This window comes from Macaca fascicularis, chromosome 3 (genome assembly GCF_037993035.2).
Source record: "Macaca fascicularis isolate 582-1 chromosome 3, T2T-MFA8v1.1".
NCBI classification, from domain to species: Eukaryota; Metazoa; Chordata; class Mammalia; order Primates; family Cercopithecidae; genus Macaca; species Macaca fascicularis.
Window position 1 is genome coordinate 91,785,472 of NC_088377.1, and position 13,997 is coordinate 91,799,468.

The following is a 13,997-nucleotide window of genomic DNA, read 5'->3' on the forward strand; positions in this document are numbered from 1 at the left end:
CAATAATTCCTTCTCAACAGTCCTCCAAGTCTTAACTCATTTCTGCTTTAACTGAAAAGTCTACAGTTCGAAGTCTCATCTGAGACAAAGCAAGACCCTTCCACCTATGAGTCTGTAAAAATAGAAAACAAGTTAATTATTTCCAAGGTACAATAGAGATACCGGCATTGGGTAAATACATCCATTCCAAAAGGGATAAATTGACCAAAAAAAAAAGGGGCTACAGGCCCTATGCAAGTCTGAAATGCAGAAAGGCAGTCATTAAATCAGAAAGGTCCAAGATCATCTCCCTGACCCCATGCCTCATATTCAGGTGACACTGACACAAGGGGTGAGCTCCCAAGGCCTTGGGCAGCTCTGCCTCTGTGGCTCTGCAGGGCACAGCCCCTGAGACTGCTTTCATCGGCTGGTGTTAAGTGCCTGCAGCTTTTGCAGGTGCAGGGTACAAGCTGTCAGTAGATCTACCATTCTGGGGTCTGGAGGACAGTGGCTCTCTTCTCACAGCACTAGGCAGTGCCTCAGTGGGGCATCTGTATAAGGGGTCCAATCCCATATTTCTTCTTGGCACTGCCCTAGTAGAGGTTCCCCATGAGGGCTTTGCTCCTATAGCAAAATTCTGCCTGGACCAGGTGTTTCCATACATCCTCTGAAATCTAGGCAGAGGCTCCCATGCCTCAGCTCTTGCCCTCTGCATACCTACAGGCGTAACACTGTGTGGAAGTCATCAAGTCTTACAGCTTACATCCTCTGGAGCAGTGACCTGAGACTTATCTGGGTCCCTTTTAACCATGACTGGAGCTGGAGTGGCTGGGATGCAGGGAGCGGTGTCCCAAGGCTTCTCAGGGCAGTAGGGCCCTGGGCCAGCCCACGAAACCATTCTTTCCTTCTAGGCCTCAGGGCCTATGATGGAAGGGGCTGCCAAGAAGGTCTCTGAAAAAAATGCCTTCAAGGCATTTTCCCCATTGTCTTGGCTCCTTTTTACTTATGCAAATTTCTGCAGCTAACTTGAATTCCTCTCCAGAAAATGGGTTTTTCTTTTCTACCACATTATACTCTACTTCCCTTTTAAACATAAGTTCTAGCTTCAGGTCATTTCTTTGCTAATGAATATAAGCATAGGTTGCTAGAAGCAGCCAGGTCAAATCTTGAACATTTTGCTGCTTAGAAATTTCTTCCACCATCTCTAGGGCAGAGGCACAATGCCTCCCATCTCTTTGCTAACAAATTACACAAATGACCTTTGCTCCCATTCCTAATAAGTTCCTCATCTCTATCTGAGACCTCCTCAGCCTGGACTTCATTGACTATATCACTATCAGAATTTTGGTTACAACAATTTAATGAATCTCTAGGAAGTTCCAAACTTTCCCTCATCTTTTTGTCTTTTTCTGAGTCCTCCAAATTCTTCCAACCTCTACCCATTACCCAGTTCCAAAGTTACTTCCATATTTGCAGGTATCTTTATAGCAATGCCGCAGTGCTTGGTGCCAATTTTTCGTATTATTTCATTCTCTCACTGCTATGAAGGACTACCTGAGACTGGGTAATTTATAAAGAAAAGAGGTTAAGTTGGTTCACAGTTCCACAGTCTTTACAGGAAGCATGGATGGGGAGGCCTCTGGAAACTTACAATCATGGTGGAGAGTGAAAAGGAAGGACACATATCTTACTTGTCTGGAGCAGGAGGAAGAGAGTGAAGGAGGAAGTGCTACACACTTTTAAACAGTCAGATTTCACGAGAAGTCGCTATTATCATGGGAATAGCAAAGGGGAAGTCCACTCCCATGATCCAGTCACCTCCCAACAGGTCCCTCCTCCAACACTGGGGATTATTGTTCAACATAAGATTTGGGTGTGGACAGAAATCCAAACCATATCAATCACCCTAAATTTCTACATTCCATAAAGACCACAGGGCATGGACACAATTCAGCTAAGGTCTTTGTTACTGTATAACAAGGATTCCCTTTTCTTCAGGTTCCAGTGCCTTGTTCCTCTTTTTTTGTCTGAGACATCACCAGAATGGCCTTTACTGTTCATATTTTTACCATAATTCTGGTCACAACCACATAAGTAATCTCTAGGGAGATTCAGGTTTTTCCTACAGCTCTCCTCTTCTGAGCCCTCACAAGAATCACCCTTAATGCTCCGTTCACAGTCATAAAGGCTCTTTTTAGCCTGCTCCAAACTCTTCCAGCCTCTATCCATTACCCAATTCTAAAGCTTCATCTGCATTTTCAGGTATTTTTTATAGCAACAGTCCCACTTTCTGGTATAAATTTTCTGTCTTAGTCTGCTGCTACAATAGAATACCACTGACTGGGTAATTTATAAAGAAAAATTTATTTCTCACAGTCTGGAGGCTAAGAAGACCAAGGGCATGACATCAGCATCTGCTCAGACATTGGTGGAAGGACAGAAGGTGAAACCAAGTGCACAAAACAGAGAAGAAATCAGGCCAAACTCATCTTTCATACCAGGAGCCCACTCCCATGATAACTAGACCACTCACATGATAATGGCATTAATCCATTCATGAAGGTGAAGCCATCATGGCCTAATCACCTCGTAAAAATCCTACCTCTCAACACTGTTACAACAGCAATTAAATTTCAATGTGAGTTTTGGCAAGGACATTGAAACCATAGCATATACTCTTAGTTGTAGCTATAATTTTCTGCAGGGGTTCTTTAATATTGAAAACCATCTTATTGTGTAAATAATTTCCAAATTTTAAAGTGTTTCATCTTAGTATTAACTTTTAAGGAAGTTTTTAGGTTATTTGATAGATGATATCATGTGCAGGCCCATTTAAAACAATAGCAGGTAACTACTGAGGCATGCATTTGCTATGGATTTACTGAGTGTGCGCTGCATACCAGGAATTGATCTAGGTATTCCAGAAACTTCAGTGAACAAGACAGACAAAGGTCATTCCCATTGTGGATCTTACTTCCAAAACAGGGAGGCAGACAATAAATAGAGTACAATTAATAAGTAGATTATACTGTCTACTAGAAAATAATGAGAGCTATAGAAGGAAAACCAAGTAAGGCAAGAATAAGCAGAGCAAAGGGAATGGTTTTTAGAGGCCTGGAGGCAGCAATTTTCAAGTTTTGCCTTTTGAAGCAAAGTGCGGTCAAAGACCAAGACTATAGCTGGGAGAAGGAGTGAGGGTCAAAAGAACATTTTCTTAAGAAGGCAGAAATATCTGTGTACTAAAGGGACTCATTTAGTCCAGAATGAAAATGTGGTGATTCATCAGACAAAGGGGAGAACAGCTGATCTGTGTCCTCGAGTAGGCAGGAGGAGATGGTATCTAAAACACAACTGAGAAATTGACTTGAGCTAGGAGCAGGACACTTTATTTAAGGTAAGAGAGAATAAATTCCCTATAGACAAATCTTTACCAAAAGGATTCTTCACTGACTCAAGGCATTGTACAAAGCACTGAAATAAATGAACAATTTAGAGAAAAATTTCTGTTTTGGTCAAGCTTGTGGTCTAGTGCACAAAAGTCTTCTTTCTTTTGAAGCAATTAAAGTAGTAGGAAAAAGATACAGAATCTCTTGATGATGTCACTATACTTCTATAATTATCATATATTTTGATATCCTAGTTTCATCACTTATCATCAGTGCATGAGTATTCTCTCACCCCAATTGGTATTCTTAGAAGAAATGATTTCTATACCTTTCCACAATCCCATTTTCAGCTAGACTTCCCAGGTTCAATGGGTATCTCCTGTTCATTTCTGCAAAAATCATCACCCTGTAAAGCTGCTCACATAGCATGCTAAATAGTCATGAAATTGTTAGGTGATTGGCTATGAGATTCTTAGTTTAATTTAGATATAGTTGTATTCATTATATGGCAAAAAAACAAGGGAATGTGGCCACTGAGCTCTTAGTCAAGACTGCCACTCTCCTTGGTAATATTATTCTTATGGGAAACATGTGTTTTGATTATACAATCTTGATTTAAAGTTTTTAAAATATAAGTATAAACCACTATGATTGCCAATAAAATTTACTTCTGTGGGAGGGAGCAGATAGTGGAAACCTGTAGGTGTCAAAAGAATGTAATGGCCCTTGCTTTTCAAACTGTTCTGCATTTATCTATAGTCTTTCTATTTATTTCATTTCCAACACATCCAATAAATCTCTTTGCTCACTGGCAAATAAGTCTGCCTACTTCATGGGAATGCTAGGGTGTTGCTGTCCATGGTGCCAGACATGAGGAAGAAAACTAAAACTTGTTACATTTGTTGAACTTGTTTATCTGTTAACCTCTTTATTCTTACTTATTTTATTTCATCAGTAAGAATATCTCTTCAGTTCTAGCCCATCTAAATGAAAAGCCTTAGTTCAAATGGAGCTAAAAATTGACCCAGTCAAATTGCAGATGTCACAGGCATTACTGTGCCATTTCCTATGAAGCTTGTCCCCAGTTTAAGAATCACTCCTAGAGGAAGCTCTTCATGTTATTTCTCTGATGGTTTCCTTTTATCTGTTCTATTCTGTTACCCACTTTAATTGCATTTTACTCTACAATATTAATTAACCATGCCAACTAGGGAGGGTTTAGAGTCCCATTCCTCAGCAATTATTTAGAGACTAATTCTATATGTTTTCCACTTCCCTTGTGAATTAAGCTCATTATTTAGTTTGGATGTATCTGTCTAAATGATTCCCAGGTTAACTGTACCATTCTGGTAATGGGATGCAGAGAATGAGGCATGTCTGTCATCCAAGCCCAGGGAGACTATTGGAAATGGTTTTGAAATCTGCAGAAATGAGCTACAGTTGTTTTTTAGATTTGCATGAGTTTTATTGGTTCCCATTGACGGTGATTCTCTCTTATAAGTCACCTTGTAAGCCTTACCATGGATTTTGCCATTAGCATAGCAATCTAAAGGAAGGACATACATTAGAAGGAATGTCTTATGGTGACTGACTGAAACATGGAACCAGACATATTTTTAAGTGTCTTTTTAGCAATCTCATACTAGAGCTATATACACACTTAAGTGTCCATTAAGTGACAGACACAGTGAAAAATTAAAGTTTCCCAATAACCATCACCTGGAGGATTTTTAAAAATACAGATTCCTGGGTCCTATTTCAGACTTATGAGTCAGGTCACATGTTTGACTTGTGTCTCTACAGAGTCATTCTATGATGTTAACCACTCGGTTATAAGCCTGAGATTGCACACATATAATAAAGATAATGCCTTCTTTGATTGCATATCTGCTCAAATATGTTCCCAAACCTGATTAGTTATAAGAATCTTCCAAGGAGCTTTAACAATTTCCAAATTTCCAAGCCTTATTTGACTGACTTAGGCAAAAGCAGTGACAAAGTGTTTTTATATTGAAGACTTTCTACAAGTAGGGCTTTGACATTTGGAAAGCGTTTTGTATATTAGCTACTTGATTCTCATGGCAATCCATAATTATAATTGTTTTACATGAGAAAACTGAGTATATGTCATAAAAGTTTTCATTTTGGAAATGAACTTAATGATTCTTTTTTCCTTTAGTATTCATGCTTTCTTGTTTCCTCAGGCAGTAGTTTATCGTATTGGGTTATTTTTCTCATATCCATTGTTAGTTGGTTCTTTTACATCTGCATAAATTATTCTTGTATACTCTGGGAGCCTCTATTACTGCAATATTCAAAGCTATAAAATAACTTTCTGAAAAACATAACTGTGTCTTTGATTCTTAAAACTACAAATGAAAAAACAAGGAAGCATTATAAATTCCCAAGTAGCTTGTTTTGGGAAGGTTTTTCATCATGCATCTTCCTCACGAAGATATTCATTTGCAATATGACATGTAGCAGAACGTAGGTCAATCAAGCATTTGTGAAACACCTATCCTTTGCATAATTTATCATTTACAAAGTGTTAGTGGAATGATAATAGTGTTATCCAGCATTTCCGGAGTGCATGATATGTGCCAGGCACTCAGCAGATACTTTATATAACTTGACTCCCTCAACCTTCATGATAGCTCTAGGTGGTGGGTATTGTTATCATCCTTATTTAATAGATGAGGAAATTGGAGGCCTAGAGAGATTAAGTAACTTGCCTCAAGTTGTATGGTTAGAAGTGGCAGAGCTCAGATTTTAAGGGCAGGAAGTGTGATCTCAGAGCCCGTAGACTTAACCACTATGTGATATGAATCACATCTAATAAACTCTGTGGAATTGTGGGCCTTTGAGAAAAACTAGTGAACAATTGATATCTTTATTTACAGATGAGTACTATATCCTGAGAGCATGGAGAATGGTGCATTTAGTTACCTTATCCTCATTTATCAACAGTTGCTTCTTGTTGGGCAGCTTTATCCTTCATCATCCTTTACACTCTGGGGCATAGAGGTGGGAGAGCAGGGATCAAGCTGGTGGGCTCTTGAGGTGGATCATAGGGCTAAAATAACTCAGCCTACCTGGATTCCAATTCTGGCTTGCCACCTATTAGATGTGTGACTTTGGGCAAGTCCTCAGCCTCTGTGCCTCCGTTTTCTCATAACAATATGCCAACCGTATGCAATTATTGTGAGGAGTATGAGCTAACAGAGTTGTGAAACTTAGAACAACGCCTGGATTAAAGTGGCCACTCAGTAGGTGTTAGACTTTGTGATTGTTTTGCCAGATCAAAAACTTTCACTGCTGCATCATGGACTGAATTGTGTTCTCCTCAGAGTCATTAGCTGAATTCCTAATCCCCACTACCTCAGAATGTCACTGTTTTGCCATTAAGGAGGTGATTAAGGTTGAGTGAGGTCATATACCTGAGCCCTAATCCAGCAGGACTGGTGTCCTCATAAGAAGAGGGAGAGGCAACAGGGACACATGTACACAGACAAAAAGTCACACAAGGACACAGCAAGAAGGTGGTCATCTGCGAGCCAAGGAGAGAGGCCATGGGGGGGAAATTGCACCTGCCAACACCTTGATCTTAGACTTTCAGCCTACAGAACTGTGAGAAAGCCACCTGGTCTGTGGTTGTGTGTTGTGGCAGCCCAAGCAAACTAATACAGACATCATAAATGGCAGTTTCAGAAATGTTCTGGCTGTTGATTAGGCCTGGAATAATGATAGCCAAGGCCCTTCCTTCTCTACCATCAGTGCATCTCTGTGCCTTGACACAGCAGTTGTTTTTCTAGTCCTTGTACTTGCTGTCTGATTTGGTCACGACAGAATGTTATAGATAGAGCTAGCATCTATACCCACAGCAGGGGACACTGAACAGCAAGTCACAGGAGGACTTGCTGCTGGAAGTGGAGCTCCTTTAAAGTCTCCCTTGATTTTTGGGTCAGCTCTCCATGCCCCTCCCCTACCAATATATTCAATACTGTGCTCTAGCTATTAAGGTGAAGGCTGAAAAGATTTTAAATCATGCCCGTGATGCACCTTGTAAGTCAAGTCTCCTCACACACACACACAGTGAGAAAAACAACTGAGTGGTTTTTCAAGGGTCACAAATTCAAGGCAATAAAGCAGATCTTCCAGCAATATCCAGTCTGCATGCTGTGATGATTTAATGGCGGTTTAACACAATATGGGTTAGCTTTTCCAGAAGATCTGAATGGAGATCTGCATACATTCAAAAAAGTTGACTGGCTTAAGGGAAATAAATTGAGAGATTGTACATGTGATTATGATGATGTCACTATACTTCCACAATTATGATATATTTTGATATAGAATAATTTGATATTGTTTTGTTGAAGCTAGAAAGTATGTGATAATCAGTTTTCAGATCGTAGATATTCTTGGAATTGGTGACAGGGATAGTCGGAAATTGGGCCACGAATCTTGGATAAAATTGTAGAAACCGAGATGTTCTCTTTGACATTTCTCTTCCTTCCATGCACTCCCTGCCTCATCATCCCAGGAATATGACTGCAAATATCCAGTCTTATTTCATCTCTATCTTGTAGCTTCTGCATTAATATCTGTGAAAATAAGAAATAAAAAAAGAGAAACTGTTTTATGAAGTCAGTGCTGGCTTCTTAATGACAGACAGCTCCAATAGTGTAAAGAGCTCAAAGCAAGGAAACAGAAATGTAAATTTCAGAGACCCTGGTGCTTTTACTGATGAAAAACTCTCATCTTCCCATTTAACAGCACCTGAACTTTTCATAGGGAGCGCTCTATTTCTTAACAAACCAGGAATGCCTGTAGTGCTCAGTGGCCTAATGTCTTTGATTGTAAGTGGATTCAGATATTATGTTATTAGTCATCTGTTAATCAAGGTGCTGATTATGAGCTCATTAAATCTCATCTCCTTGATAATCTAATTTTCCTCTAAGCTTCAAAAATGATCAGCAAATTTATTATCATTGCTTTCAAGATTGAGTTAACCTGTCTGAACTCTGAGAAATTGAGCCAGTTTTAATTTTGATATGTTACTTCAGCCATTTTCAAGAGAAAAATGTCATCAAAGGCCAAAAATAATAATGCAACTCTGGGAATGTCTATAGGCTTATGATCACAGATGAGATGACAGGACTCACCTTTGTAAAATTACAACTTTATGAAGTTATGTCTCCTAAGATCCACCTTTCATGCAGATGTTAGTACTGCTGGCTTTCCACCTGAGCCCTTTTTAAAATGTCACCTCACAATTTCTGGGTTGGAGAGGCAACTTAATGAAACATTTTTCTATACTGTGTGTGATATTTTCTTCCTCTTGTCTTTCTTTTTCTTTTTATAACAAAAGTTACTTATAAAGATAAGTCAGTGCTACACTGACCATATATTAACAAGCCAATTCAACAGGCTATTACCTGTTTAATAGGTATTGAACTCCTATAATTTGAGGTATTTTCCAGACCTGCTTAACCTTACTAATAAAATCCACAGGGTTTGGTTTTTCTTGTGCAGTTGGGGCTACCGTGATGCACACCCCCACCCCAGGGTGTCATGCACATGGTAGTATGTGGGAATGGTGCCCCTAAATTGTGCAGTGGTTGCTGCTGCTCTAAGTTTAGTTCCTTAGGAATCACTAATTCATTCTATGAATTTTGTCCACAACCAAATTAAATTAATGCCTCAAGTATGGTTTCTTTCTTCTGGGCAGAAATAACTAGGTTAAAGGTAAACTAACAAAATTATACCTTTTTCAAGACTCTTGAAGTCTTGGAATATGTATTTACTAATATTAGTATATTGCAGGGCTTCAAAATTTAGTGTATGTAAACAAACAAACAAACAAAAATCTTGACTCCGTAATTTCCCATACTCATTGCATCTTCATGCAGTTGGATCTTCTCCAAAGAGGAGTATTACTAGGCAATTCAGACAACTTAATCATAATAGACCCCCCTGCCCTCCTGTTGCCATGATCCCTGTGACCAGGACATAGAACAATCATTTCCTGATATCTTGTAGAAAACGATATAAAGAAACAAGAAGGGGAAAAACAGGCATATAATCTCAAGAGTGTAGAAAACTTTGTTTTCTGCACACACATGTGCAATACATAATTCACAGCTGAATTACTAAAATGATACTTTACAAAGGAATTTGGAATGAACTTCAAATTCAGTGAAATCTGAGCAATGTTATAAGAATTTGTTTACTTTCAAACATCTGCTATTCCTGCAGAATAATGATCTTAAGGAAATTTTGTTATGCAATAAGTTTTGTATAGAAGAAACTACTTTATGGCATATTGTAGGTGGAGGAGTTTTCTCCAGAGCTTTTTACCTTTTTGATTAAAGTAGAACTTGACATGAAATTAAGTGTGGCTATTACTGTGGTTCATGAAACCCAAATACTCATGGGGAAAATTAAGAATTTTAATAACTGGAAAAGAAGAAAGTCATTTAAATCAGCCTTTAGTTTATCTGCTTAAATTGAACTCATTTATTAAGCAATTATCACACAATTTTGAACTTTGTTCCACTCTTATATAAAAAGTCTCTTCTGGATTTCTTATTTCATTAAAATAAAAAGTCTGCAGTGCTTCCCTTTGACAAGATGAATCCAGTATATGGATTGGAACCTGAATTATTTCACTTTATTTCTACTGAAGGAAAAGGCAATTAGTTCATTGTGGGGTTAATTTGACATAACTTTATTCCTTGAACATTTGAGAAAAGAATGCCCTTCACTGCTACTTTTTTGCTATTTCTGGATATTCTGAGCAATCCTAGTGACTCATAACCATCCCTTTTCATGGCTGGCTCTGTATAACTGAGGGAACACATCCTTCTGGGTGAGAAGTGAGCCTTGCTTAACTTGGTGTCCCTCACACATTTCCATGGAAGGACTACGACTGGTACAGCAGAATCCTAAAGCAGACAGCTGAAAGCAGCAGAAATCTGTGACGTTCTGTGTTTCATCCCCATGCTGGTTTTTTATTCGACTTCATAAGAGGTGGCTTAGTGGTTGTAAAATAATGGTTTCTCTTCCATTTCTTTCCCTTCACCTCAATAAACTGATGTTCCAGAGAGATCTTTTAGCTTTGTTTTGTGGATGTATGTGCCCTAGACAAACCACTAAATGCCCCCAGATTCTACAATTATATAGTTTGAGAAATGTGGCCTTAATGGATTCAAGCCCTCCTAATTGTACCTTTTAGGGGTTTTAGGCTTTAGATTGGTTTGGGTCTATATTTGTCTAGGTAAATTTCAGATATTATTCTCTCTTAAATTATCTGAAATATGATGGGACAAATGATTCTGGAGCTTGCTTCTCTTTCAGTTCCATTCTATCTCTTTCCATTGCTTGACCACCACTTGGGCTTCCATTTGTGAACCATTCAGTTTGTCCTTAATCTTTCCAATTTGATTTTTCTGAAATGTTTCCGTAAATGCCATTAGTCCTTTTCTGTTCACTAACTTGATTGGGCTTTTTATTGTTGTGGTTAGATTTCAGCTTCTCTCCACATTTTGGCATTTCCTCTGTTGATGGTGAATCATTTTATTGGAAGTTTGGGCTAGGTTTATGCCATGGTAGCAATATCTCAGTGGCTTTCAACAACGGAGGTAGGTTTCTCACTCATGAAAATGCAGGTGGTGGCTGTGCTCTGTGGTCCCTTCACTCTGGGATCCAGATTGAAGAAACAAATTCTGTATGGGGAGAGGAAAGAAATGGCAGGAGCATGTGATGGCTCTTTTAGCTTCAGCTTGAAAGTAGGACATGTAACTTCCACTCATGTTTCATTGGCTAAGTCAAATCCTACAGCCAAGCCTGATGTTGCTGAGGCAGGAAGTATGATCTTTCTCCAATGACAGATCTGGTAGGGATATGCAGCATAGAGTGACAATAATAAAATCTACCAAAATTATTATATGACATTATACCAAAGCCATATTTTTTCCACTTTTTATATACTCCAAATGTGACACAATGCCCTCACATAATGGATATTTAGAAGGCGAAAGACCCACTTCTTTTGTTCCAATATACTTTTCTTGGTGGTTTTGAGGACTTCACCCTGACTTCTCTGGGTCCTCTTCATTGTCTACTTTTACTCAAGTGTTTATCATGAGCATTTTCTCTTTATTCTCCTCTTCCTCTCTCTGGAAATAGTTTTCTACTACACTTTGCTGTTTGGAACCCCACCATGATTTGCTTTATTTTCTCTAGCTGATGGAATTTGCCATTCCAAATGGCAAATTCTGAGTGTTTCAACAAGAGAATAGAAAGCTTGAGTTTTGATTTTAAACCATGTTGAGACACTAGAAAGGGAGTCAATTGTTTAGTACTTTGATTTCTGCTTTGCCATTCTGAATAGAACCTTTGTGTTTGAAGTTCATACGTACCAGCAAACGGACTCATCCTAAGCTTTTGTCTGGTAGTAACTGGGTTTATGGAGCTACAAAAATAACCTGAGCTTGACTCAGATACAGAATACCTCACCTCGGTGTTGCATAGATTTCAAAGAAATAATGTCACTATACCTGCACAATGCAAGTGTTATACGGAAAATATCCTAATTCAGAATCCCTTTTGCCATCAAGCATAGTCTTAATTATTTCTTTTCAGTTTCTTTGTATTAATCATTATCTTTAAATGCGATGGGCATTTGTTTTTGTACTCCGACACTTTGAATAGTGGTTGCAATGCTAAATGTAATCTGCCTTGCAGTGCGATTGGTTTTTTTTTTTTTTTTTTTTGGCTTATATATTTTAGCTCCCCCACTAGATTATAATGAGGAAAGAGGGTCCCCCCACCACCACTCTTTTGGGCAAATACTAACAGTGTTTGTTAAATCAAACATAACTATTGAAATTATTGAGCTCAAGGTGGAGTCCTGTATGCTAGCCCTCTGCAATTTTGTTAAATGACTCTGCAATTAAAATGCATGCATGTTTTAAACAGATTTTCAGTTGTAAAGTCATAGAAGCTACTGTTGGTGCTCAGACATATGCCCCTAGTACCTACTTTTTCTGAGCCCACCAGACTGACTTGCCAGCATTGGCAACCCTTTGCCTGAGGGCTTCTCTGGTTTCTGGAGCCCTCTCTGCCCCTATTTAGATATATTGGGGAATTAGTGTCCCCTAGGAGCATCTAGAAACATAGCTGACCGGAGATATTGGATAAATGCCTCAGCTTCCTTGCCTTTCCGTTAGGGTATCTATAGGGTGTTTCATTGACACTGTCTTCCAGAGTTCCCCAGAGGAACTGAGGTCCAGTTGCCCACAGTGGTAACTTGCTTGATAATGCTCCCTGTATCCACTGTCTTCCCTTCTTTTCCTCGCTTCTCTACTCTCCTATTGGCATTTCTTTGATTAACTCCAAATTAAACTATTTGCAGTCTCATCCTAGTTTCAGAGAGTCTCGGAGTTTCTAAACAGGTATCCAAACCAAACCAGGCATTCATGTGTCAACATTTACAATTTAACAGTTTCTCTATTTCAGTGCAGTCCAATAAAAACATGATGCAAACTACATAGTTTAGAATTTTCTAGTGGCTACATCCTTAAAGTGAAAAGAAAGAGGTGAAATTTTAATAATGTACTTTAACTCAGTATACCCAAAATATTATCATTTTAACATGTAATCTGTATAAAATTAATGAGGTTTTTTTTTTTTTTTTTTGGTACTCAGTCTCTAAAATCTGTTGTATAAAATGTAAAATACCATTACAGTGTGTCTCAATTGCAAGTACTCACAGCCATATGTGGCTTGTGGCTACCATATTAGATAATGGTGATCACTTCCCTGCTATTATAACCCATGTATCAAAATCTAGAAATTTAATAGCTCTTGAATTAGAGGCTGTGTAATGAATTGTATTGTCTATTAGCAAAATCTTGCCTTCTCCTTTTGCTCTTTGAAGTGGAATGAAATTTCTATAAATATCTAGACTGATGGACATTATTGCCTTGTTTAGTCTGTGTCCACATATTTATGTTTTTTTCAAGAATGAGATTCTGGCAATAGTAAATTTGAGACTTAACACTTCTTAGATGTTTTCATGCAAAATATAGACTAGATGTTTAGCATCTGTGCTTGTGTTTTTTAGGCAGAGGGTACCAGACTTCAGCGAGAACTCCGAGGATATTTAGCAGCAATCAAAGGTAATGTGTATGAGTTGTTTACTGCATGTTACTAAGCACAGGTTGTTCTTGGAATTCGTGAGTGACAGGATTGAGTGTTAATTACAAAGCCATTTGGCTTCCTGGCAAGATGGGTGCTTGAACACAGGTGTTCCATTCCACCCACCCCCCAAATTCCCATTGAAATGATAATCAGAATATATAAGGAAAAAATATGTGTGCCCTTATGCTGGAAACTAGAAATAAATGCCACCTACATGCCAGAGATTTCCAGGAAAATTTCTTAGAGTGAGCTTGAGACCTTGTTTAAGAAAAGCTGCAGTTGGCTTACCTCCTGAGGGAGACCACATCCCAAGAATGGAGCACTCACAGACTCGCACCTAAGCCCTCTCACTGGAAGGGGCAAGACATGGTGGCAGAGGCAGGTGGAAGATGATCAGCAAACATGGCCCTGGACTGGCTGTGACTT

At 38.7% G+C, this 13,997-nt stretch overlaps 1 protein-coding gene across 2 annotated transcripts in view; it reads left to right on the plus strand.

Moving 5' to 3' along the window:
• The window catches only part of LOC102127478 (amphiphysin), a 246,419-nt gene that overhangs the window by 108,094 nt on the left and 124,328 nt on the right, over positions 1–13,997 (plus strand). For both annotated transcript variants that reach the window (XM_005549757.4, XM_005549758.4), the window contains exon 3: positions 13,495–13,549. In XM_005549757.4, the coding sequence (XP_005549814.1) occupies positions 13,495–13,549 (55 nt within the window). The remainder of the gene's footprint in view (positions 1–13,494; positions 13,550–13,997) is intronic.